This window comes from Nymphaea colorata, chromosome 1, assembly GCF_008831285.2.
Source record: "Nymphaea colorata isolate Beijing-Zhang1983 chromosome 1, ASM883128v2, whole genome shotgun sequence".
Lineage (NCBI taxonomy): Eukaryota > Viridiplantae > Streptophyta > Magnoliopsida > Nymphaeales > Nymphaeaceae > Nymphaea > Nymphaea colorata.
The window spans coordinates 39,066,910-39,090,695 of NC_045138.2; the positions used below are offsets into that span (position 1 = coordinate 39,066,910).

Genomic DNA, 23,786 nt, shown 5'->3' on the forward strand with positions numbered 1-23,786 from the left:
GTTCCTGTCTCACTCATCTTATTGAGAAACCAAAAGAGAAAAAAAAAAAAACAAAACAAAGGTTGGCCGCCAAAAATTTTCTTTCTCGTCCGAGATGACTGATAATGTAGGGGACTGCCATATTGGACAAGTTGTGTCTGCTTTTTGCCTGCATCTCTCAAAATAAGACATAAACCTGTTTAAAGCTTTCTTTTCACTGAGCAATTTTTGTGGAGTATCTGAAAAAATATATGGTATGTACATAAAAAATAAAAACCTCCGAGAAGAGATGAGAGCTTTAGATACTGTTACATAGTTACGGAACCCGCCATCCCCTAAACAACTTCTCACAAGCCAGTAAAACCCACAGAAGAAGCATCCACGCTTCATCATTTGCCACAGGCAACCGCACTTTATAACACCCAAAAGGAGGCTTTTCCCTTTACACAATAGAAAGACAAAGAGAAGATGATGGCAATTGCGATTTTGATTCTTACCACCAGTGCTCCTCTGTCCTGGATCATCAGTTTGGACCCTTAAAACTTCTAGTTTTCTTAGGTTTTCCCTTTATTCCAGGTGAGTTGGAAAAATAATTCCTACCTCTCCGTAGAGAGATAAAGCCCCCACTCTACCCATCATCTCACTAAGATGCAAGGTTTGCCTTTGCTGTTCTGAGATGCTGAATGGAATGCCTTTAACTTGCACATTGACAGTTGCCTTTTTAGCAGCACAAAGTGTTTGGCAGCTCGGGCACTAAAACTGGAGTTTGGGTTTGCCTCTCACATACTAGGCTAAATGGAAAGTATAGTTCTATGTTCCCGAAAGCAGGTCGATTGCGGAGCACCACCGTTTAAAACGCTGGGGCTCATAATTCAGTCCGGCCGATTGCTTCCGATCTCCAAATGGGCCGAAAGAACATGCCATTCAATGATCCATCCGCATTTCCTTTGAATGCAATGACTCATGTCTCCATTTTATCCACAATTTATAACATCGGGGAAAATGACTTCATATCTCGGATCTGAGATCCCCAGGAATTCAGGCACAGCTTTCAACTTTTCCTCCCATCCTTTTCAATGTTTCCTGTGAGTGGGAAGGTAAGAAAAAAGTTGCGTTAGGACCACTCTTTTCCACTCAATTTTTTCCACAAAGATAAGGGCAAGAGCCAATCCTATCTGCTTTCTTTTGTTTAATCAAGCAGTGGTACGTTGGTTCGAGGTGTTCAGGGAAGTCTAGAATTCGATACTTGCAGTCTGCAAGTTGACTAGAACATGGACGATTTAGTGGCGAGAGAATGTTACAGACCGACGACCGTGCCTTGCCTAGCAAAATGAGTGGCGTGGGTGACTGTCTTGGGCATTGTTTGGAAAGCAAGTGAGATAACAATCGGACGCTGAGCCAAGCAAAAAACTGTGCACACCCTATAAAATGCAATGGTGTTGAGACAAAATGTATATGCAGCCTTAGCAGTACAGAGATGTGCATGAGAACGTTGGGCTGCAGAAAAGGTGTGCATGAGTTAGGGTTAATTCTTTCTATGGACGCATAGGCTGTGTCTGCAACTGCAATGGTGGTGCAGGGTCGAGTAACAGAGAGTCTGTCTTTCATGATGAACAAGAGATGAGTGCTGCACAATTTTACAGCAATACAGATAGCCAAAACAAACATGCTAAAAGAAATGTGGCTTTTCTTGTCATTACCATTGATGAAAAATCAAGATACCACAAAGGAATCAGGTAGCTCTGCAATTAGAGAGTGGGAAAGACCAAAAGAAAAGGTTAGGTGCTCTCTTACCTTTTTTGCACTGCCCAAGTGGAGGTAGGTGTGGGTAACGTGTGGCAATTGCCTACAAGGAACCACAAAAAATAGTTATTTTTATATCGACACGTTACTATAATTTTTTTTTTTTTTATGTTGATGATTTTAAAAATTAAAACTTTTATTACGATAGCGTTTTTCGTTATGAAAATTTGACAGGTGTCGGACAGTCCAAAAAGAAAATTTGCAATTATACTGCACCAGGTCGACCTCCCCCTAGAGAGAGAGAGAGAGAGAGAGAGAGAGTGTGTGTGTTTTAACTCGTTTGTTGACTTGTTCTGGTCTGGTGTCTTTCATCAAAGACCAATTTTGTTGTTTAAGGCTTCATTTTCCATTTGAGAGAGAGGGATGGAGAGAGATTTTTAAATTGGTTTTTTGAAATCTGGTGCTTTTCATGAACGCCCAACTTTGTTGTTTTAGATTTTTTATTGGCATATGATATTTGATTTTCTATCCTGTTGTAATTCTAAACAGAGAGAGAGCTGACAAAATAAAAGTCAATGAAAAATAAAATGTAATAACAATGCGTCACCAATGTACAGAAGATAAAATTGACATAAAAGAAAAAATAGCACATCAAAAACCAGAGAAAGAACAAAAAGTAAGAGGAGAGAGGAAGAACTAGTAACTAGTAAGAAGCAGAGGTCATTCAGTGTGGAGAGCGAGAGAGATCTGTAACCTGATTTTTTGATATTCGGTGTAAGACCAACTTTATTGTTTTGGGCTCTTGACTGGCATTTGCTATTTGATTTCCTTTTGTGGTGTAATTCTTTGTTGGGCGAAGAGATATATGACTTGCCACACGCAATTACTCTTCTTCAGAGCAATCAATGGCTGGAAAGCAATCCCTTCTTTTCCTGCTACTGGCCGTGTCATCGCTTTAGGTAAATAAAAAGTCATGCGTGCTTTTAGAATGAACATTTAGCTCTACCCGTAAATGATAAAGCTAATGGAAATCAAAGGGCCCTTTTCTCATTGTTTTTCATATTATTTTTTATTCATCTAGATCTAACTATCTACCACCTACTACTTTTTTGATATATATATATACACACACACACATAGGGTTAGAGTCACCTAATCTAAGTAGAAAATCCAGATAATTAATATAAGTAGATGCTTTTACTTAATGAGATCCCACATTCAACTGCCATGCACATTTTGGGGACAGGACAGGTACCAACGAAAATGGTTGGTAAGGAGTACAAGTTCATTGCCATTAAAATATGAAGGAATGCACTTGTTCATTTGATATATACGGAAGAGGAGGCAATGGCATGAAATTGATTGATGATGGCCCAATCCCCAGGCCAGGACGCGCCCGAGTCAAGGCTCGGCCTTTTGCTTTTTGCGTTTGCGTCGACGCCCGCCACCTAACTTTGACAAGTACTCGCGTCATTCCACCAACCGACACGACCCCACCTGCCAAACATCTCTCCCCTCCCCGTAGTTGGCCGTTTAATAAGGTCCCTTTCCTTCGTACGATTTTTGAAGCAGTGAGCTCTCGCGTCCCATTCTTGATCTTCGAGGTCATGCGTATATATACGAAAAAAAATCAAAGCAAAATGTATCGTCGACGTGGTTCTGGTTCAGACTAACTATTGAAGCGTTTAAAAACAGTTCATACCTTTAATTTTTAAACAACACACACCGGGTGAGGAAGAGAGAGAGAGAGACCTTGTCTTTTGTCTTGTAGGCAATTGAATTGAAAGATCCATCCTCAACTGCTCCCATTTGGTTTCAATGTTAAATTATCAATTGCTCCTTCTTAAATAAATTAAATTGGACAACATGGAGTATTCTAAAAATAACATAATTGCCCACACCAGCCCCACAATGTTTCTTTATTTTATGTGTCCTTTAAACTATATATATATATATAGTATATGAAATCCTAAAGGTTTACGAGTTTTTGTGTAACAACTCGGCCCACTCATAAGCTCGTGCCTTTAATGCAATGGATCCTAACCCGCTCCCTAGTAGTTTCGGCTTTATTGGCAACCTCTATAGACCATCCCCACTTTATTGACTCATAAGCTACATGGTGAGGTCCTTCTCAAACATCTTACTTAGTAGGATGGAGGCAGTCCACCCAACCACATCTTAGTTCTAGAGCCAGTGGTGGAGCAGAATTTTTTTTTTTTTTGAAGGGTACTGATTCATAGGTTTTCATACTTGAAAGGACACTTACATATATAACAAAGTAAATATAAATAGTCATAATACAAAAATGAATGACAATTAGGAAGCTGGTGTGGGCAGTTGCCCACACCAGCCTATGTCGCTCCGCCTTTGTCTAGAGCCAAATGGTTTATGGAAGGGAATGAGTACTGAATCAACAAAACCTAGAGAGATGTGGAATGAACCATCAATCATCAAGTCCTTTTGTTTATTAAATTGCATCTAGCCCATCTATATGAAGGAAACTTCATTCACATCTACCTCTACACGAGGGCTGGCTAACAGGCTGGGCCAGCTTGATATTAGGTCAGGCTGCAGCTCAAGACCAACTTGGTTGGATTAGAATAAAAAATATATTTTTAATATAATATAGTATAATATACGTTAATAATATAATATAGTATAATATATACTATAATAAATTATAACAAAGTATATAATTATTTATATTTAAATAAAATAATATTAAAAAATAAGTTATTTGGCTAACTTGGAATGGCCCGCACCCAATTTTGTACAAGGAAGCCAAATTCTTAGGGGCTCCCCAGCCCCAACCAGCACCAATTCCTGAAAGTAGTGTCTTAGGATTTGTTGATCGGGTAGGTTCAAATTTAGGGTTGGGACTTACACATTAGCTCTTTTCTTTGCTTGACATCTTTGAAAGGGCTTAAATAAGTTCTTTTGGTGAACTTTGATGGGGATGTCTTGTATAATAGAACTTGTTGGGCAAAGGATCAAGTAAAAGGTGTGATGTCAATTTGATTCATGTAAGTGTTACTCACTTTAAGTTATAAAGAGTGTGACACTCTGATTAACAAGTATACCATAACTTATTCGGGTCCCCTAAGAAACCTTAGTCCCTTGAAAGTAAAGAGACGTTTGATGGCTTATAACTTTGATTATAGAATCAAAATTCCACATCAACATGGACTTGGAACGAAAATTGCAATTCTAATTTTCCTTTGGGTTTGATAGTATGGAATTTTGATTTTAAAATTAAAAATAACTTGTTTGATGAAAAGGAAATTAAAATTCTAACATTTAAAGCCTTCATGTCTTGTACTCCAAAGAGAAATAAAAAGATTCCAAAATTCTAGAATCAAAATTTCATCCTATGGGCTGAGATCATGATTCTAAACTCTTCTTTTTTATGATTCCAGAATCATAATTCTTTGTTTCACAATCCAATTCTCGTTTTGAAAAAACAAGAACAATGATTTTAAAATTCTATTGATTCCAAATGAATCAAATGCCCCCGAAGTTGGTCCTTCGATATATGTACTTTAATTTAGAGAGAGAGAGAGAGAGAGAGAGGATAAAATGAGAATGCATGACAAATTTTGAGAAAAAAAAGTCTTCTTCTATATGCAAGAACATACTACAAAAGCAAATACAAGAACAAATGAAAGAAAAAGAAGAGAAAGAGAAGCGGAACCTTCTACGGCACTGGAAGCAGCATTATACCTTTGAAAAAAAGGAATAAAGAATAAAGTCAAAGTCAAAATTGAGGGTACCATGTGGTTGGTGGGTATATCTCACCTAACAGGCTAACCCTCTCTCTCTCCGTTCCATACCAGTAGGCCCACCATCGATCTCCCACACGGACCCGGTACCTCCCACTGCACCACCTACAACTTCACCTAATTTAAGCAAATGACCAAACGAGTCATAGAAAAAAAAATGCAAATTCTGAGTAGACGCGTGTCGGTGCAGTTTCAGCACTCCCAAAACGCCATACCATATCCAAGTCGAGAGAAAGGTTTGACTTTGTGTTCATGAATTATATATGACAACAACGGAACCAAGATTTTTTTTTACTAGAGTTGGCGGCATAAGTTTGTTCTACACATCTGTAATATAAAAACTTTATAATAAGTTTTTTGTTAGGCTGATGTGGGCAATTGCCCACACCAATCAACAAGTATTTCTACCACTGCTACATGAGATGACCGATATCGAATGCCCAAAAGCCAAAGACCGTCCTATCAACAAACTTACATCTGTGTTTAACTAATATATGTATACAATTTCAGCAAGGTGTTGCGGCAACAATGCAGCGGCCGATACGCATTATACAATACAATTTCATATTTAATTTAAAATAATGTTTTAATCGTTTAATTAAGATTATAATAATATACTTTTTCGCGTAAATTCATCTTCAAATGAAACTGATGACAAGCTATTGAAAAACTGCACCCAAGTACAAGAGCCCCAACCCAGCATGTATTCATGCAAGTTTTTTAATGGACCCACTCCGGGGCGCAAAGGGCTCGGCAGCTTCTTTCCTTAGATTTTTAGTAAATAAAAATTTTATTTCGTGAATGTTAAAAGTTTTAGTTTGACTTATATAAAAAATTTTAAAAATTATATTTCGGTTATGTAAAATTTTGAAATTATAATTCAGCCCCTACAATAAAAAATTCCTAAATCTGTCTCTAGATTTACCTCCGCTCGATGTGCATGCAAAGAGGCTATAGCTGCCAATTAATTGACATTTTATATAACTTGTATCAACCGAATATATACGCGTACATATTTAGTTAGGCTATCTTTTAAGGATAGAACATCTTTTTGACAGGCACGATATTCAAGGTTATTAGGTTTGATATGTGAACAGAGTAAATGTGAAGATTTGTGAATTCAATATCAATTACCCAATTAACTTATGCACAATGCATCTTGTTTAAAGTTACTTTTTTTAAAATGTGGCTGAAAACTTATAGTGTGACTTTGGAAAAATCATTTTATATACGACACTGATAAGTATTTTCTAATTTATTATACTACTCATAAATTAGTTTATGTAATCTTTATATTTACTTTGATTACATATTTCATGAACTTTCTATATATACACATATATATGCATCGGGCTGTGTGTGTGAGAAGTTGGAACATTCGGATGGCCTGCAAATTTTAGCTCATATATGTACGTATTTAGTAAAGAAAGAAAAAATAGTAAGAAAGTATTTTTCTAGTGACATAACACATGTGATTTGAGTAGAAATGAAGACTATTCATATTAATTTACAAGCGGTCTGATTAAGCTAACTGATGATTCATAAGGTATTACATGTGAAATTATGATTACTCAAATTGATCATATGGTCTGTGCAGTTTTGGTATTTAGTTTGTCTATACATTTTAAATTTTAGTCATTATTAATAATATATATACATATAGTGATGACTGTGTCTATTCAAAGCCATCCAACTATCTAACCTCAACCGTCTATTAAAAATAAATAAATGGTTGAAAGAAAAACAAGAGAAAAAAAATGTAAAATAATACAAAATAATGAAAGTACCCATCATTGTTTTCTCCTTGTTTTCATCTTAATCATTAATTAGATGGTTAGATGATTCTTAAAAACTACTGCTCAATTATCTCTTTCTTTATATATATATATAATATAATATTTTTCAATGCGCAACCAACATTTGCATGATTGAGCAATTATGTGGTAGAAATGCGCCTGCCAGCCAATTAAGATGGGCTCTCGAAGATCTCCTCCTCCCTCTTATTGGTTTCTGACAGTGTGCACATGCTTTCAACTTAATTTGTATTTTTTTTTATTTTTAATTTGAGATTTACAATAATTCTAGCACTGGTTCGACTTTGGAGCTCTTATTTGCATTATGGTTTTATAGCGAACTGTGCAAACAGTCAATTTGGTCCTAAAACAACTACATACACTGGGCCGGAGCTAGGAGTTTTTTTAAGGTCGGGCCAAACAGTCCAACCTCGGATTCAGGTAGGGTCAAAATGAACATAAATCTCAAAAATACATTACACAACTAAAATTTTTTAACTTTTTCAATGTTTTTTTTTTTCACTTAGTTGGAGTGGGGCCATGACCTAGGTGGCCCACCCCCTCCCTCCGCCCCTGTACATACATTACAAATCCAGTCTGAAATTGAGCGATTTGGTCATTATATGATAACAAATAAGAGGCTCGAGATTGTAGCTAGTGAATCTTCAACATGCATCATTTGGAACTTTGGAACAGAAAAAATTGCCAAATTGCATCGTCTTGAATTTTCCTATGATGTGATCAACTAAACTTTATCAATTATTCTTGAAAGCTTTTGTTTATGGCAACTCAATCATGACGGTTTGGTGCAACAACACCTTATAATAACAATATAAGTTGGCAGATGCATAACTATTTATTGATTGGTCACTAGAGAGATAATATAAAGTTTGGAAAACTATGGAGATATTTTAAACAAAAAATGGCTGATTAGATGTTAGCTATTTTAAACAAGAATAAAATTTTTTAAAACGGCTAATTGCGATTAAATTCATGCATTTTCCAAGTGCCATGTATGAGACGCTTTTGTATATGTTGATGAGAAATCAACCAGAAATTTTATGCTCGGGCATCGTAACTGTTTGACCTTTAGAAAGCTAGGCTTGCACAAATGTTTAATTATAAAGTGATGATTAAATTTCGGGTACGTACATTCTTACTTAGCTAATGTAGGGTGAAGAACAGATGCTTGATTTCCAAGACCATATTTGGACTTTAATCATATTGTTTCCAATTTTCTTTTCCTTGGCATCTGGCTTGAACCAACTCTACATTTCTCAATTCTCTATCATTTTCTTTCACAAAATTTGTATTATATAGACTTATCTTGTAAATTGAAAGGGCTAACTACATCTCAAACTTTAGCTATTTGACCAATCTTAAATAGGTCCACTTTCTGAGCTATGTTCTCCAGTTTATTTTCTTTATTGTGGTTAGGCAGAAGACAGCTAACATAAAAATAAAATGGGTGCTAGTAACAATACAGCTACATAACCACATTAGAAACCTGGTTTTAGCATCAACCCTTAGTTCAATAAAGGAAAATTGTTTTGATGCCAAGAGCAAGTCCGTAATATGGTCTTAGGCTCTGAGGGCATAACGTAGCTGGTTGCGCTAGTGGATCGAAGAAAGTTCGATGGACGCTATTTTTCTCAATTACTGCAAATGGTAACAAACATTACTCTCAAGTTGAATGGAGTGAACGTTAAGACTATGAATGGGAAAAGGGGCTTCGGCTTCTTGGACGCATTCTTCTTGTATTTGGAGGTTCAAACTAATTGGGCAAATGGTTGGTGCTTATATATTCTCTCACCAACCACGCTTCCTAATCTTGCTACCAAGGAAAAAAGAAGAAGAAAATTTAGAGACGAACCTAACAAAGAAGGAAGAAAGAGTTGACATAATATTGCTTTAACAATTGCACATGGCCAAAGACCACAATTGGGCCTCAGCTACCCATACAATAAATCAGTCAGAAAAATCATGAGTCAGAGTTGAAGATTCCTTCACCTATAATGTGCAAGAAAAGGTGGGTCCGAACAGCTCCATGCTGCTGTCACAAAGACTGTGAAAGCCTTTCCCATGTGTATCATTTCCAGGGATTCAGCATGGGGGCATGAAATCATAACATTCTTGAAGAAGATATATTTTAACATGTTCTCTGCGTTCTTGCCAGTTAAGAGGAAAATCTATTGTCAAACGGATGTTTGAAAAAGTGAGGCCACCATCGAAATATGGGCAAATTTTGGCTATACGATATAGACGTGTTTCTGTCGGTACTTCTCTCGAAGAAAAGTTTTTGAAGGAAGTGCAAATCCCCAAAGGTTGGTGGCGAGGATGATGAACGAACTGAAGGTCCAGCTTTCTTTGGCGGCTGAGGGAACTCATAACTCCCCAAAGGTTGGTGGCGAGGACCTCGAGCTCGAACCTGTGGAGATTGAAATCTAAGGACGCCAATCTGCAGCTTCTTTTCTTTATAAATATAACAATAAATCTTTCTCATGACCAGAAGACGAATGCACGAGTACTAACTTTTGGCGTGTCGATTTGAGCTCGTAGTTATTATAATAAAAGTGATCCAGAAGCAGGCACGTGTCCCCTTCATCTTGTCCTCCACAGCAAAAGATTTGGACGTAAGATCTTTACTCATTTTGACTAGAGATTCAAGGGGAAGGAGAAATTTTGAGCGCTGCCACCGACTGTTTGCGTGGTCTTTGTGAACGGGACGATTTGAATTTGATATGCGACATGGTAAACTGAGAGTGGCTGCACTTGTCCATTGTGCTTTTGAAATGCAAAAACAAAAGCTTTTATTCTTGGCGCTGTGTAACAGAAATCAATCTCCTTTTAAGAGAACAGCGTGAAGATGAAGCTCAGATTTGCCTTTTAATCAGTCGAAAAGTAAAGTCTAAGACATCAAAATCTCGAAAGTGAGGCCCTCAAAGCAGATGTTGTTGAAAGCGTGATTCTTTTTTCAATTTGAGAAATCGACTGACTACATTGTGCGATGTTGGCAAGAAGACTCGTACCGTCTTCTTGAATTCTGTAATATTTTTATTGATGTTTTTATAACGCTTAACTCTTGAATTGAAAGACTTCACGCACCCAAACGTCTATTAAGAAAATGGCAGATTCTTGCTTTTGCGCTTCGATGGTAGGTTCCCTGTCACCTTCGATTTCGCTTTGCTGAACTCCTCGCTGGAGAATCAATGGAAAAGCTAAAAAGGAACAAAAAAAACAATGTTGGAATAAAGGGTTAAGGTGGATAATGGGTTGTTGATAGCGGCGTCGTTAGCATCAATGCAACAGAGAGAAGTAACAAAAGGACGTGGACGGATTGTCGGTGAAACTTCAAGCAGTAACTTCCGCGGAATCAGGTTACTGTGCAGTGAAGGCTTTTGGACTCTCTCAGAGATGAGACGAGAACACGGTCTCTCTCATGGAACGTGCAGGAGTGTAATTTTTCCTCTCTCCCCCACCCAGAGGACTGCACAGAGAGAGAGAGAGAGAGATCGCGCTGACTCCATGAGTCCTGTTCTCACCCACCACCAACCCTCCCCTCTTCCCACCAGCCGCAGCGGGCCCCGGCGGCAACGCAAAAGGACGAGAAGACGCCAATCAGAGGATAGGTGGGATGGGGGGGAGGGTGAAACTCAACAGAGACAGAGACGCTTGGTGACGTTTCCGTCCGTCGGTCGGTCAGTCAGCTAGTGAGCGAGCAGAGAGAGAGAGAGAGGAGGAGGAGGAGGAGGAGAAGAAGAAGAGAGGGGCTAAAACTGTCAATTCAGATGAAATTTATGGAAGGTCGTCGTTCAAAAGGCGTTGGCTCTCCTTCTCTCTCCCCTGAACTCTCCCCTCTCTATTTATGCCGGACGAAGGGCGGGAGAGGTTGTCAAACTGCGAGCGAGCAACGAAGCGGGAGAGCAAGCATAGATAGCAAAGGAAGATAGAGAGAGGCAAAGCCTCAAAGGAGAAAGAAGGAGAAGCAAAGAAACCCTCTGGTCCTCCTCCAGTAAGCTTTCTCAAATCTGGACTGCTGACTGACTCTCTCTGTCTCTCTATCTGTGTAGTTTTCTCCCGCCTATTCTCTCTTGGTGTCATGCGTCGTGGTTGGTTTTCCTACTTTACTAGTGTTGTCGACCGATCGTTCTCTCTGTCCCATTTCTTCTTTTTCCTTTTTTTTTGTATTCGTAAAATTGTTGCTTGCAGCACCCCTGTTCTGCTTCTCCAAGTAAAAGGAAATTCAAGAGCCTCTTTCTCTCTCTTACTCTCTGTCTGTCTCTCTCTCTCCAAGTTCACCGGTTTTTCTACATCGGTTTGCTTATTTTTTCTTTCTTCTGTCTCTCATTGTGTTTCTGCCTACTTCTTTGTTATCAGGTTATTGAATGATTCGGAGTTTCTAGCGGCCACTTTCAGGTGAACTTTGTTGAGTTCACGTGTAGTCTTTCCCACCCACCCCCCACCCCCGCCCTCTCTTTTGTCTTCTTTTTTTGCAACGTATGGCCGAGGTTTAACTCGTAACATGGTATCGATGAATTTCTTGTTTTCGAATTCAAGTGCTGTTTGTTCGTCTGGTTCTTTTGTTTGGTTCAATTGACATGAAACTGTTTTATGTTTTTTCTTTCTTGAATTTAATGAACTTTATTGCTGGATTTTTCTTTGAGCTTTTTTTCCCTTTTACGTTCTTCCTTCTTTCTTTTCTTAAGGTTGAAGAGTTTATTCGTCCAAGATCTTCCTTCTTTATGAGATCCAGGATTTTATGGAGTGTTGGGAAGTGACGTGAGCTCGTATGAACATTGCTGCGTGTTTAGCTTTGCTTCGTGAGCGTTACGAATTTCTCCTGTTATATCCCATCCGTTCCTATCCATTTAGATGATTTGCAAATTTAGCATGAATACGCTTATTGGTTCCCTTTCCCCTCCCTTTTCCGTTTTGTATGTTAAACCACATAATTTTTTTCAAGTATATGAATCAAAGTATTACTCAACGGGAAAAAAGAAGAAAAAATAGGATGTCGAGGAGAAGCTAAGAAAACACGCAAACTTAAGGAGCAAGACCCAAAAAAAAGTTCAGAAACGCCTTTTCAAATCCCAGCTGCCAAGAAATGGAAGTCGCTGATGGTATTATGTCAGCACATTCAAACGTCACAACCTTTTTCTGTTGTTTGTTTTGACTGTGAACTCGAACTTTTTATCAGCAAGGTTAATATGAATTTGACAATGTGCGTCTTTTGGTTTTTCAAAGTAAATCACCAAAAGGGGAAATCATGCATCATCACAAAGAACTTGAGAATACCATATCTATCTAGTGGATTAGTTGTCTGAAGACTGAAGGCATAAGCTACTTATCGTGAAAAATGTTCTATATTGAATTTAACAATGTGAGGTGAAGAAAACTGTGGAAGGGCACTTACTGTTAAGCTAACCATCATGTCGTAGTATGCTTAATTCTGCCATGGATACTTATGCTAGTAGTCTAATGGGAAAATTGCACTTGGATAGATCCGCAAATTAAGCTCAAGGCTAGTAAATAAGTTTAAAAAGGAGAAGAAGAATTGACTTTTCCCTGTGGATATATGTTAAACAGTTCTGAGATGGACGATATATGTACACAATGGTGGTCATCCTTAGACTGACTTCTTTGATTAAGGCTTGTTAATAGAAGTGTCATGTTGCTTGCATGCAATCTGCACAAAGTACGTGATTAAGGTAGCTCTCAATTATGCCCAACCAACCTGGATAATTCTAATTTACTCCTCAAAGTAAAACATTTCTAGCATCCCTTTCCTCCCATTATTATCATTTTTCAAGTATAATGTGCTTCTCTTCCAGTAAGGCAGGTACCAGTTGGAGTTGCGGTCAATAGTTTCTAATTAAGTTCTACGCCCTGTACATTTAGTTTCAATTGTGAACAAAAGGCTGCTGCCTGGCAGTTTCTGCTTTAGAAACTTTTTGGACAAAAAGTTGGTGGACAAGCGTACTTCTGTGTTGCAGCACAAACAGAATGCAACATTCTCATTTAACAAATGCCTCAAATAAAATGTGAATTTTGCAATTATAATCAACATTTTAGGAACACTTAATTTTGTTTAGGTTGCTTAATTTGACATTGTTTTCCCTGTAAAAATTGAAGAGTAAAATCTTTTCTACTTTCATGAGTTCATCATTGTAATGGCAATTTGTAGTGTATGCTAGCCATTAATTTGATTTGCCAATGTTCTATCTTGTGGACTTTTAATGATGAATAACTTAATTTGGATGGTGTTTTTTTAACCAAACAGGCTTATCTGGCTACAAAGGGAAGCAATACATAATGAAGGCAGAGTGTGCACCTGAGCTACTGAGATGTCATGAGCCTTCAAATGTGAAGGAGAATGGCGAAATTGGTGTGACAAATGAAGCCCTTTCCTCTGATGAAAAAGAGGAAACCAAGAAATGTGTCTCTGAAGTTGTTCCTGGGTGGTTTTCTGTGTTCCCCATGTCATGTTCAGGTAATTTGCTAGTTTCTTGTTCGCTATTGTGCTTGGCATCTGCTCTTTGTTATCAATTACCAGGCATTAAAGTTGTCTCTGCTAAAAGTTCATGCTTTTTTTTTTTTTTTGCTTTTAGATTCAATGGATGCCTGGTTGTTCATGGCACACTTTTCCTGATCCAGGCTTTATAAGTCATTTTTGTGCTGACTAAGCTTTTAATTTGATTGTTATTACTGCAGGAGATCAGAGTGTCCAGTTCTATCACAACCCCATGTGGTCTGGTAAGATCGACAGAGGCTTCTTATCCTTTTGTAATCTGGATATGCATCGTGAGCTACTCATTAAGTATTACCGTATGTCGATATAGTAGTCAAACTTCCTGGTGAAAAATTTGATATTTTCTGTGCATTTAAAAAAATATTTGGTTAAGTGATTGAGTAAAAATTGTCCAGACACCATATGGACAGGAACTAAGATCAGGTCCTTGGTGTTGCATGTGCAGTGCAACCAAGTGCCATATGTCTCCTAGGAAGGGCTTTGTCGGTGTATTGCTGATGCACCATACTAGGCAAGAAGCATGTGGTCCTCGTGGTGCACCAGGTCACCTGGTTTGTGATCCAAGCTGCACTCTGTGAATGATGTTTCTGGTGCCAGGTGACCTGAACAGCACTCTACTGATGGCGTTTGTGGTTTATTTGGCAGCCATTGATTGATGATTGCATTCTTTTAACATGCATCTCCTCAGATGTTTCTTGATTCCTGTTGTTTCCAGTGTCATATCTTTCCTATGTACTGTTAGATAAAATTCTTTTCTTTCTGTGAATCTAGATTTAATTTACTTTTATTGTCTATGCACGACTGTATGTAAAAATCCTTATTATGTTCTTGCTGTGCATTGCATAAGAGTGTCTTTGTGTTCTTGCTCTGCACCTTTTGTTTTGAGCTTTCTAACAATAAATATGGTTTCAGGAGAGGCACAGTCACTGAAAGTGGAGAAAATTTTATATCAAGGGAAATCAAAATATCAAGAAATTATGGTCTTTGAGGTTAGTCTTGTTCTTAGAGTTGTTTTAGAGTGCAAATATATACCTTAGATCATTCTTTATGACTTCCATGTTCATAACAAGGTGAGCCTTCTTTGTGCAGTCAACATCATATGGAAAAGTGCTTGTGCTTGATGGCATTGTTCAATTGTCGGAGAAGGATGAATGTGCCTACCAAGAGATGATAGCTCATATTCCACTTTGTTCAATCAAATCTCCAAAAAATGTAGAATATTGTGCCCTCCCACTGTTGATTAATCTATGCTGGGACCTCTTATGATTGTGTTGTTGAAATTTGGTTTTCAGCAGGTTTTGTTGTCTTGCATTAAGTTGTAGTTTTTTGACATGTTATTCAACCGTTATGCTTTGTAGTTACACATGATACAAAGTTTTAAGTTGGTTATCATCCGGTGATTCTTTTCTGGGTCAACTAAATCTGATCTGAAACTTCATTTGTTTGTACTATAGTTTCTTAGTATGAGCAGGTTTCTCTGAGGTTGGTTATACTTGTGTACCTATGTGTGTTTGTGTGCATCTATGTCTGTGCACGTGTATGTGTGTGTATATGCAGTCGATTGTTGCATGTAATGTTTAGGTAGAGATTGCGACATATAAATAATGGTCATCTTTCCGTACATCAGCAAGATCTTGGCTGTAAACACTGATAAATGTGCGATCCTAGAGTTCCTTCAGTAGATAAAAGAGATCTCCATCTATAAGTGAATTCACCAGCTGATATAAAATCTTCATGCTAGTTCAACTTGTTTGCGGAGATTTTCCCTTCTCAAAACTGAATAATTAATGTTAAGGCTTTTCCGGTTATATATGCTTAATAATTGATTTTGTATGCAGGTTTTGGTTGTTGGAGGTGGTGATGGTGGTGTTCTTAGGGAAATCTCTAGGCATCCATCTGTTGAACGCATTGATATATGTGAAATCGATGAAATGGTCATTAATGTAAGTCATCTCTTACATGGCAGTGCCTATATCAACAGTAACAGTTTGAAAGATGCTTGTATTTTCTGGAAGCCCAACATAATGCAAAGAAATCTTCTTTTATAGGTATCCAAGCAATTTTTCCCAGATTTGTACATAGGGTTTGAGGATCCTCGTGTTCATCTACATGTTGGTGATGGTATGCATAGATCCTTTTTTTTTTTTTATGAATGTTGGTTATGCAAGTCTTGTAAGTTCAAGATGTGCAAATTTACTGTTCTTTAAAGTTTAAAGCATCATTTTTTCAAGTGTCTTAAATTTGTGTTTTTTAAATTGCTAGTTGGGTTTTTTTGCTTATTAAATGTGATATGTTATGCAGGAAATCTATTCATACTAACTAGTTTTTATTTATTTTCTGCAGCAACAGAATTTTTGAGGGATGCACCAAGTGGAACTTATGATGTAATCATTGTTGATTCTTCGGATCCAATTGGTACTCAACTGTTACTCGATCAACTGTCTTGGTTCATAAATTAATAAACTTTAATATGGCAGTTTTTAAGCCATGATCAGGATCTTGGATCTTATCCTAGCTGTGACTGGCTTGGCTTTTCTGTCAGTCTATCTGTCAGCCTGATCCAAAATCTACTGACCAAGCAGGACCTAGCAGGTCCGATACATCAGTATGCCCCCAAGAAAGTAATAAAATCCTGTCCTGACTTGCACAAGTGCGGTATTCTAGGTTTTTCACTAATGAGTCAGTCTGGCTGCAGTTGGACAGTCTAGATGGACTAGTTTGTGGTGGCCTGCAGATGTCCAGTGAATGGACTAGCTCAGTAGAACAATCCTGGATGATTATTGAAAATTTCTTGATCGCTTTTCTTTTGATGGGCATGGATGTATATGCATTTATGAATTCATAATTTCCTCCTGTACCTTATCCATGGGTAATTATATTCAGGTCCTGCTGTGGAACTTGTTGAAACACCATTCTTCGTTTCAACTGCTAGGGCTTTAAGGCCAGGAGGCATCCTTATTAATCAGATGGAGAGCATGTGGTTAGGGAAACAACTTATCCGAGACATTCTCACGAACTGCCGTGTTGTGTTTAAGGGCTCAGTTCGTTATGCCTGGACAAGTGTCCCAACATATCCTAGGTCTCTCTCTCTCTCTCTCTCTCTCTCTCTCTCTCTCTCTCTTGCACGAGCACACACGCACACGCACATCACAAACATGTACAGACCATGTTCTCCCTAAGCGGAGAAATGCATTTTGTGGAAGCATGCTTTTTCCTGCTGTATCTCTGAAGCTGCTAATATATCACAGTTAGTTTTGTTTAAGCTTGTTTGGTATGGGAAACAACCGTCTTCTTGTTGATGTTGGATTTCCTTTTAAACTCCACACAATCTGAAGAGTTTTGCTGTATACTTTGAATTTTGATTTATAATCTTACGTGAGCTTTCTGGTCCTGCAGTGGGGTGATTGGATTCTTGGTTTGCTCAACAGAAGGTGGTGAACCTAACAATTTATTGGAACCTGTTAACCCAATTGAGAGGCTAGAAGGTTCCACAAACTCAAAGCGGGAATTGAAATTCTACAACTCGGAGGTAACTATTCCATTTATTATACCCCCAGCTTTCTTGAGGAGCTGAATCTAAGTTTTATGAGCTATAAAACTTGTTTGAAATTGCCCACAAATCCATCCTTTTTTTGGGGATGGTTATGCCAATATTTGATACAACTCGAAATCAGGACTAACTTACTTCATTGCGAATGCAACTATGACCAGTCAATTTCCTACTGTAAGTTCGGATATTGCAGCAAGACATTTTTATGGTTTTTATAATTCTGTCTTAAGTCCAATCTTGCTTGCTTGCTGCAGTGTTAAGTAAACTCTTTAGGAGGAATTATATGAAATTATTTCATGTTTATATCTGAAAAAGGGACTGGATTATTAATTTCTCATGTGCTTGCTGATAAAGTCGTTCTGCTATCTTTGACTACATGAAACTAGTGCATCATTGATTTTTGAGGAAACACATTGGATATGAACCAAGTGCGTTGTGTTTGAACAGATGCACAGAGCAGCCTTTGCATTGCCAGCCTTTATGAAGAGGGAGGTGCAAGGACTACTTCACTGGTGAGGCCATCTCGAGCAAGGATAAGGAGTTGAGAATTTCTCTTTGAAGTATAGTAAATCGTTCTGAACAATAATTCGTTGGCCCAATTAAATGATAGAAGAGTTCGGCATTTGGAACTGAGTTACAAAGTGTGTGAATTTTATAATGCGATGTTCCTCATCAGGAAGTTATTGTTGCTATTGTCATCACTATTGTTTATCAATGTCATTCTGATTATAGTTACGGTTGGTGTTGGCTGGCAGACCCTTCTGAGATGCTAACTTGTCTATGCTTACTGTCTTGTAGTCATCGGGTGCATTATGATCTTCTCTGTGTGTCTTGAATTTCTAAACGTGGTTTCTGCAACTGCTTCACAGTTGCTGCCTGCACAAACACACGAGAGAAAGAGAGAGATCTGCAACTAGTTTACGTTTCAAAACCGGTTGATATATGTGAAGCTTAAAACACGCAGCAAAGATGATTGACGCCCGTCCCACCTTTCATGGATGAATTTGCACAAGTCCCTCGGTTCAAAGCTCGTACCATTCTGCAAACCAGGCTTAACTGACCATCAATGCTGGAGTATGCACCCATCTTCAACCCTCGGTGGAACTGACGAGCATTAGACATTAATCCATAGGCCATACCTACACGGCAGCACGCAAATTACACTCATACTTATGTGTTAAGCAAAAATGGTGGCGTCCGGTGACAATGCAACAAGTCTTTACAGGGGAGATGCAACTGTGCAATAAAAGAAAACTGTTATCACAGGTTATCATTGTCATCCGACAGATATGGCACAATCACTTGAACATTCAGGCAGTTTGTATTCTTGTGAAGTTCGAGGCATTTCGTCGAGCCCAAATTAAAGCTTGACGGCATCATAAAAATGCTCAGACAGAAGTAATCTAGATTGGAGCCTATATTATATTTAGGAAGAGTAAAGAACCAAAAGATGATTCCAGAAAACTTGGTCTATACTTGGTCTAAAACAATAATTTGACTCTAAACGGTTGGCATATAAAGCATCACATGTTGACCCTCTTGAACTCCAGTGACATCGAGTACGAGGACTGGCTTTCGAAAAAAACAAATAATGTATATACATCAAAGTATTCAAGATGAGTGCAACTATCCTCGTTTCTTGAGAAACTTGAACCCGATGAACAATTTTGAGGGCACTGGGGACTTAATCTATAAAGCAAAAGGGAATGACCATAAATACTATGAAAAGACAAATTTACTGTACATTTCCTGGCAGAGTTATTATAGGCAAACTCAGTCTTTAGTAAAGCACAGACCCAAATTTTGATTTTATTATCGGGTAACATTTTTAATAAAATATTGAAAATGGCAGTGGTAATATGATTCTAACCACCAGTTTAACAATGTGGATCACTACTAATCGGAGCTTATTTTTCATAAAGTCTCCCTCAAAACTGACAGGAAAAAAGGATGGACCGGAAGAAGGCCATGGTAACAAGTTATATCGTTGAAATATATGAATGGAACTAAACAAGCATGTTACTGTTACATTGGATAAATAAAATTCTAATGGAAAAATATAATTACTAGGCAAGTGTAAAACGAGTAAATTGTTGACTTAAAAAATTCAATCATACAGGAACAGTGGAACTGCACTACGCTGCAAAGTTTGCAAATCTGCACATAACACCAGGTTCAAGATATTATACTGCACAGCTAGTGCCTGTACAATTTTGCCTTATTAACTAGATACATATGATAACATCATCCCCTTCGTCTAGATGCTTGTGCTTGTGCTAGCACAATGTTACAAATCTGGATTCGTTTCGCAGACTTGGATGGAGGATAAAAAGTTAGCTTGTATTTTACATGCTTACATGTGCTCCGAATGTTCAAAGACTAATGTGAAAGATCTTTGCTTGCTGATGCAAACATACTTCTTTGTTCTCATTGGAAAACATCTTGCGCAAAGTCAACCCAAAACTAGAATGTTCATCGATAAGCTTGGTTATCTTTGTAAATATCTATGCTTCACCACATGGAAAGTGGCCGCTAACATTAATCATCTTTATACACGATAGTACAGCCAAGTTGCTCGGAGAAATATTCTCTCATCACGTTGCCAAATTCTAGCATTAATTACTTGTCTTTTTTCTTCCTTCTGCAGAATTCAGCATCAACTATCAAAGTAGAAGTGTGTAGATTGGCCATGCCCCTTAAGTAAAAATCCGGTTGCAGTGGTCTCTGCTCACTAATCACCAATATCCTCTACATGAACAGCCCCCATCCTTAATATGATGAAAACGGTTGGTATCTCTAACAATGATCTCTCGACCTGTAGTCATTGATATGAATTTTAATGCAGTATGGCAGTCGCCACATACGCGTAGATTCTTGAATATCCGAATAGGCCTTCCTGGAACTGTATTTAGGACACAAAAAGCAACGGCTATCTTCTCGCTGTGTTGAAGCAAGTACTGCTCCTTCAGTTCCTCTTCCACATCATGAAGAACAAAGTTTGTATCAGGTATATAACCCAGTTCTTTAATTTCTGAAACTAGTTGACCCAGCTTGTTATATATCTCTTTTGATTGTGGATGAGAAGTGTCGCCAACATAGAACCTATGCACTTGGTTGTGTATCTCCACCCAACTGCATCCAGCTTCTTTCCTCAGTTTTCTCACCTTCATTCGTTTCCTGATACGGGACACGGAATCCCATAAACCACATGCAGCATACAAGTTTGAGAGTAAGACGTATGCTGCTGAATCGTCTGGTTCTAATTCTACAATTCGTTTTGCTGCAGTTTTTCCTATTTCCATATTCCCATGAGTTCTACAAGCACTAAGAAGTGCTCGCCACACCAAAGCATTAGCTTCAAAAGGCATTGAGTTAATGAAGCTAAGGGCCTTTTCAAGACAACCAGAACGACCGAGAAGGTCAACCAAGCAAGCATAGTGCTCCATTCTTGGGCTAATTCCATGAGAAGAAGACATTGAGTTGAAGTATTCCCATCCTTCATCAACCAGTCCTGCATGGCCACATGCAGAAAGAACACCTATAAATGTCACTTCATTTGGTCTGATTCCTGATTCTATCATTTGGTCGAATATTTCAAGTGTCTCTATTGCATATCCATGCTTAGCAAGACCCATGATGATTGACGTCCATGAAATTAAGTTTCTAACAGCCATTCTGCTGAACACCTTGAATGCATCCTCAACATTGCCGCACCTTGAGTACATTGAAATTAGAGAATTCCCAACGCATGGATCAGAACTCAACCCAGATTTTGAGAGCTGACAATGAAGTTGTTGACCAATTGTCATTGCGCCAAGGCTTGCTGCTGCACTCAGCAGACTAGAGAATGTGAAGTTACTTGGCCGAATCCCAATATTGTCGATTTCTTGGGCAAGCATGAAAGCTTCATCTGTTCTTTGACTCTTAACATAACCATCCACCATTACATTATATGAAATCAAGTTCTTTTGGAACATAGAATTAAATGCTTTTTGTGCCTCATCCATCTTTCCGCTTCGAGCATACAAGCTCACCAAAGCATTACCGACAGCATCACATGGTGCAAGGCCAGACTTGACAACATGAGCGTATATCTGTTCACCTGTTTCCAAATCAGAACTATTTGCACAGGCCTTCAGGACACTAGAATATGTATATTCATTCGGTTGAACATAGCCATGTTTCATCCTGCAAAAGAGCTTAAGTGCTTCCACATCCTCGCCTGCACTTTGAACATATCCTGAGATAACTGCGGTCCATGACATGACGTTATGCTTCGTCAATCTATCAAAGACCTTCCTTGAGTCCTCCATTGATCCATTCTCTGAACACTTTGCATACATGTCAATCAAACTGCACCCAACACAAACATCCGTTACCAAACCAGCTTTAATGATCCGTGAATGGACTTGCTGGCCAAGTTTCAAGGATTCCAGCTCTGTGCAGGCTGAAACAACACTTGTAAAACAAAACTGATCTGGTTCAAATCCATCCAATTCCATGTCCAAGAACAAGCCAATCGCCTCTTCTGCAGAGCCAGATTGAACGCAACGAGTGATCATTAAAGTCCACGCAACACCATTTCTTTCAGGCATATCATCAAATATTAGGAGTGCACTGTCCTTATCATTACCTCCTTTAACAAACATATCAATCAGGCCACAGCCAACGCATAAATTGTATTTGAACCCAGTCTTTATTGTTAAACCAAAAACCACCAATCCAAAAGCAAAATTTTCACCATCATAACATGCTCTAATGACACTAGCATAGCAGAACTCGTTGGGGAAGAAGCCAACCACCACCATATTCTTAAATTTGGCGATTGCTCTACGATACTGACCATTTTGAGCAAAACAAGATATTATTGCACCCCATGACACCAAATTTTTGGTACTCATGTGCTCAAAAATCTCGTGGCCCATCTCCCAATCCCCAAATTTTGAATAGAAGCTGATCAGAGAGTTTGATAAGACGCTATCCCACTCGATATTGGACTGGAGAAGGTGGGCATGAAGAAGTCTGCCTCGTCTGAAGTCTCTGAGACGAATGCATGACTTCAGTAGCACTGAGTAGATGACCAAGTCGTGATGAGACATCGAGTGGAAGACATCGAAGGCCTCCTTTAATCGCCCTCTGCTGCTGAGTCTTATAATTTGGTGCTTCAGCGCTTCAAATTCAGACTTGCTGCTTGCTCCCTCGAAATGGCACAAATGCCTGAGATTTCTTCTCTCAAAGTCGGGCTTGGATTTTGTGGTAGATGCCGCAATGCGGCGATGACGAATTTCCAATGACGAAGGTAGAACCAACGAGCTCATGGCTTCAGTAAGGATAGGACCGTTATCATTTCACATATCCATCACTTCCGGACGAATTTCTAATAAGGAAAGCGGAACCACGACCTCACGGCTACATGGCTTCGGTAATATATATATATATATATATATATATAAGAGAAATGAGTTCAGTGCTGTATCTCAGATGTTGCAGATTGGTCAAAAAAAGCATTTGATGGATGTGTATAAGAGAAGGTGTTTTAAAATGGACGACAATTTATTTTTCCACTGCCCTTTCTTGGTTTTTGTTTTTTTAAATTTTTAATTGCTATTACTCTTTAATTTAATGGCAACAGATAAAGAAGATGTAATTTTTCATTTCATATAAGATTCATTTTCAGCATTAACCAAGGGGAAAAATGTCCAGTTGAGAAAAGTGAGGGAGCGAAAGAAAAAAAAAAAAAAAAGACTAATTACTTCCATACATACACAAACAAATGTGCATATAGGGATCTTTAAATCATGCCACCCGAATATGTCACACAATTTTTCATCTGTTCATAAAAGAAATCTACCACTTAGATGAATGTTGAATATTGGCAATTGTAAGAATAACAAATAATTGTGAAACCTGATTTCTATATTGAATTTTGTGAGATGAAAATATATAAACCATGAAATGATAACAAAATCCCATCTGCATATCGAACTTTTATTTTTTTCCTAAAAGCATATGATTTTGAACAATATGGCCGCGTGTCTACTTTTATTTTTTGAAAGTCAACCAAGAAAATGGCCAGGCTGATCGAACAAGTAACAATATTTATAAGTTTTGTGCATAAGGTCCACCCATACCTCTATCAAGTATGAAGACTATATTGGCGATTGTTGTAAAAGTTAGTTCGAACTTGAATAGAATTAGCTGAATTGATAATTTGGTTAATCTTATGATTCATCAATCAATTGAAGCGCTTCAAAATAAAAAAGAAATATTAAATATTATTTTTGAAAATTAAATAGTTTTTAATTAAAAAATGATGCACACTCATCGGATTAACTTACCTTTGGTTTGATTCCAGTTAGCTTTTCTGATGATTTGACATATAAAGTTACTATTTTTCAAAAAAGAATGCCACT

General features: G+C 38.1%; 2 protein-coding genes across 3 annotated transcripts; one reads left to right on the forward strand and one right to left on the reverse strand.

Annotated features, from left to right (window-relative positions):
• Positions 1-10,996: 10,996 nt before the first annotated feature.
• On the forward strand, positions 10,997-18,108 carry LOC116256212 (spermidine synthase-like). 2 transcript variants are annotated; one of them, XM_031632511.2, is made up of 12 exons: positions 10,997-11,306; positions 11,672-11,710; positions 13,575-13,784; positions 14,006-14,047; positions 14,736-14,812; positions 14,913-15,035; positions 15,662-15,766; positions 15,872-15,944; positions 16,167-16,238; positions 16,707-16,902; positions 17,220-17,352; positions 17,821-18,108. In XM_031632511.2, the coding sequence occupies exons 3-12, from the start codon at positions 13,607-13,609 to the stop codon at positions 17,887-17,889; spliced, it is 1,068 nt and encodes a 355-aa protein (XP_031488371.1). In that variant the 5' UTR covers positions 10,997-11,306; positions 11,672-11,710; positions 13,575-13,606; the 3' UTR covers positions 17,890-18,108. The 2 variants fall into 2 exon arrangements, with proteins under 2 accessions (XP_031488371.1, XP_031488363.1); XM_031632503.2 differs by lacking the exon at positions 11,672-11,710 and having other exon boundaries at positions 11,004-11,306.
• A 1,439-nt stretch (positions 18,109-19,547) lies between these two features.
• On the reverse strand, positions 19,548-22,791 carry LOC116256203 (pentatricopeptide repeat-containing protein At3g49170, chloroplastic). Its single transcript, XM_031632491.2, has one exon. It carries the CDS (start codon positions 22,689-22,691, stop codon positions 20,109-20,111), a length of 2,583 nt encoding a protein of 860 aa, XP_031488351.1. The 5' UTR covers positions 22,692-22,791; the 3' UTR covers positions 19,548-20,108.
• Positions 22,792-23,786: the final 995 nt, after the last annotated feature.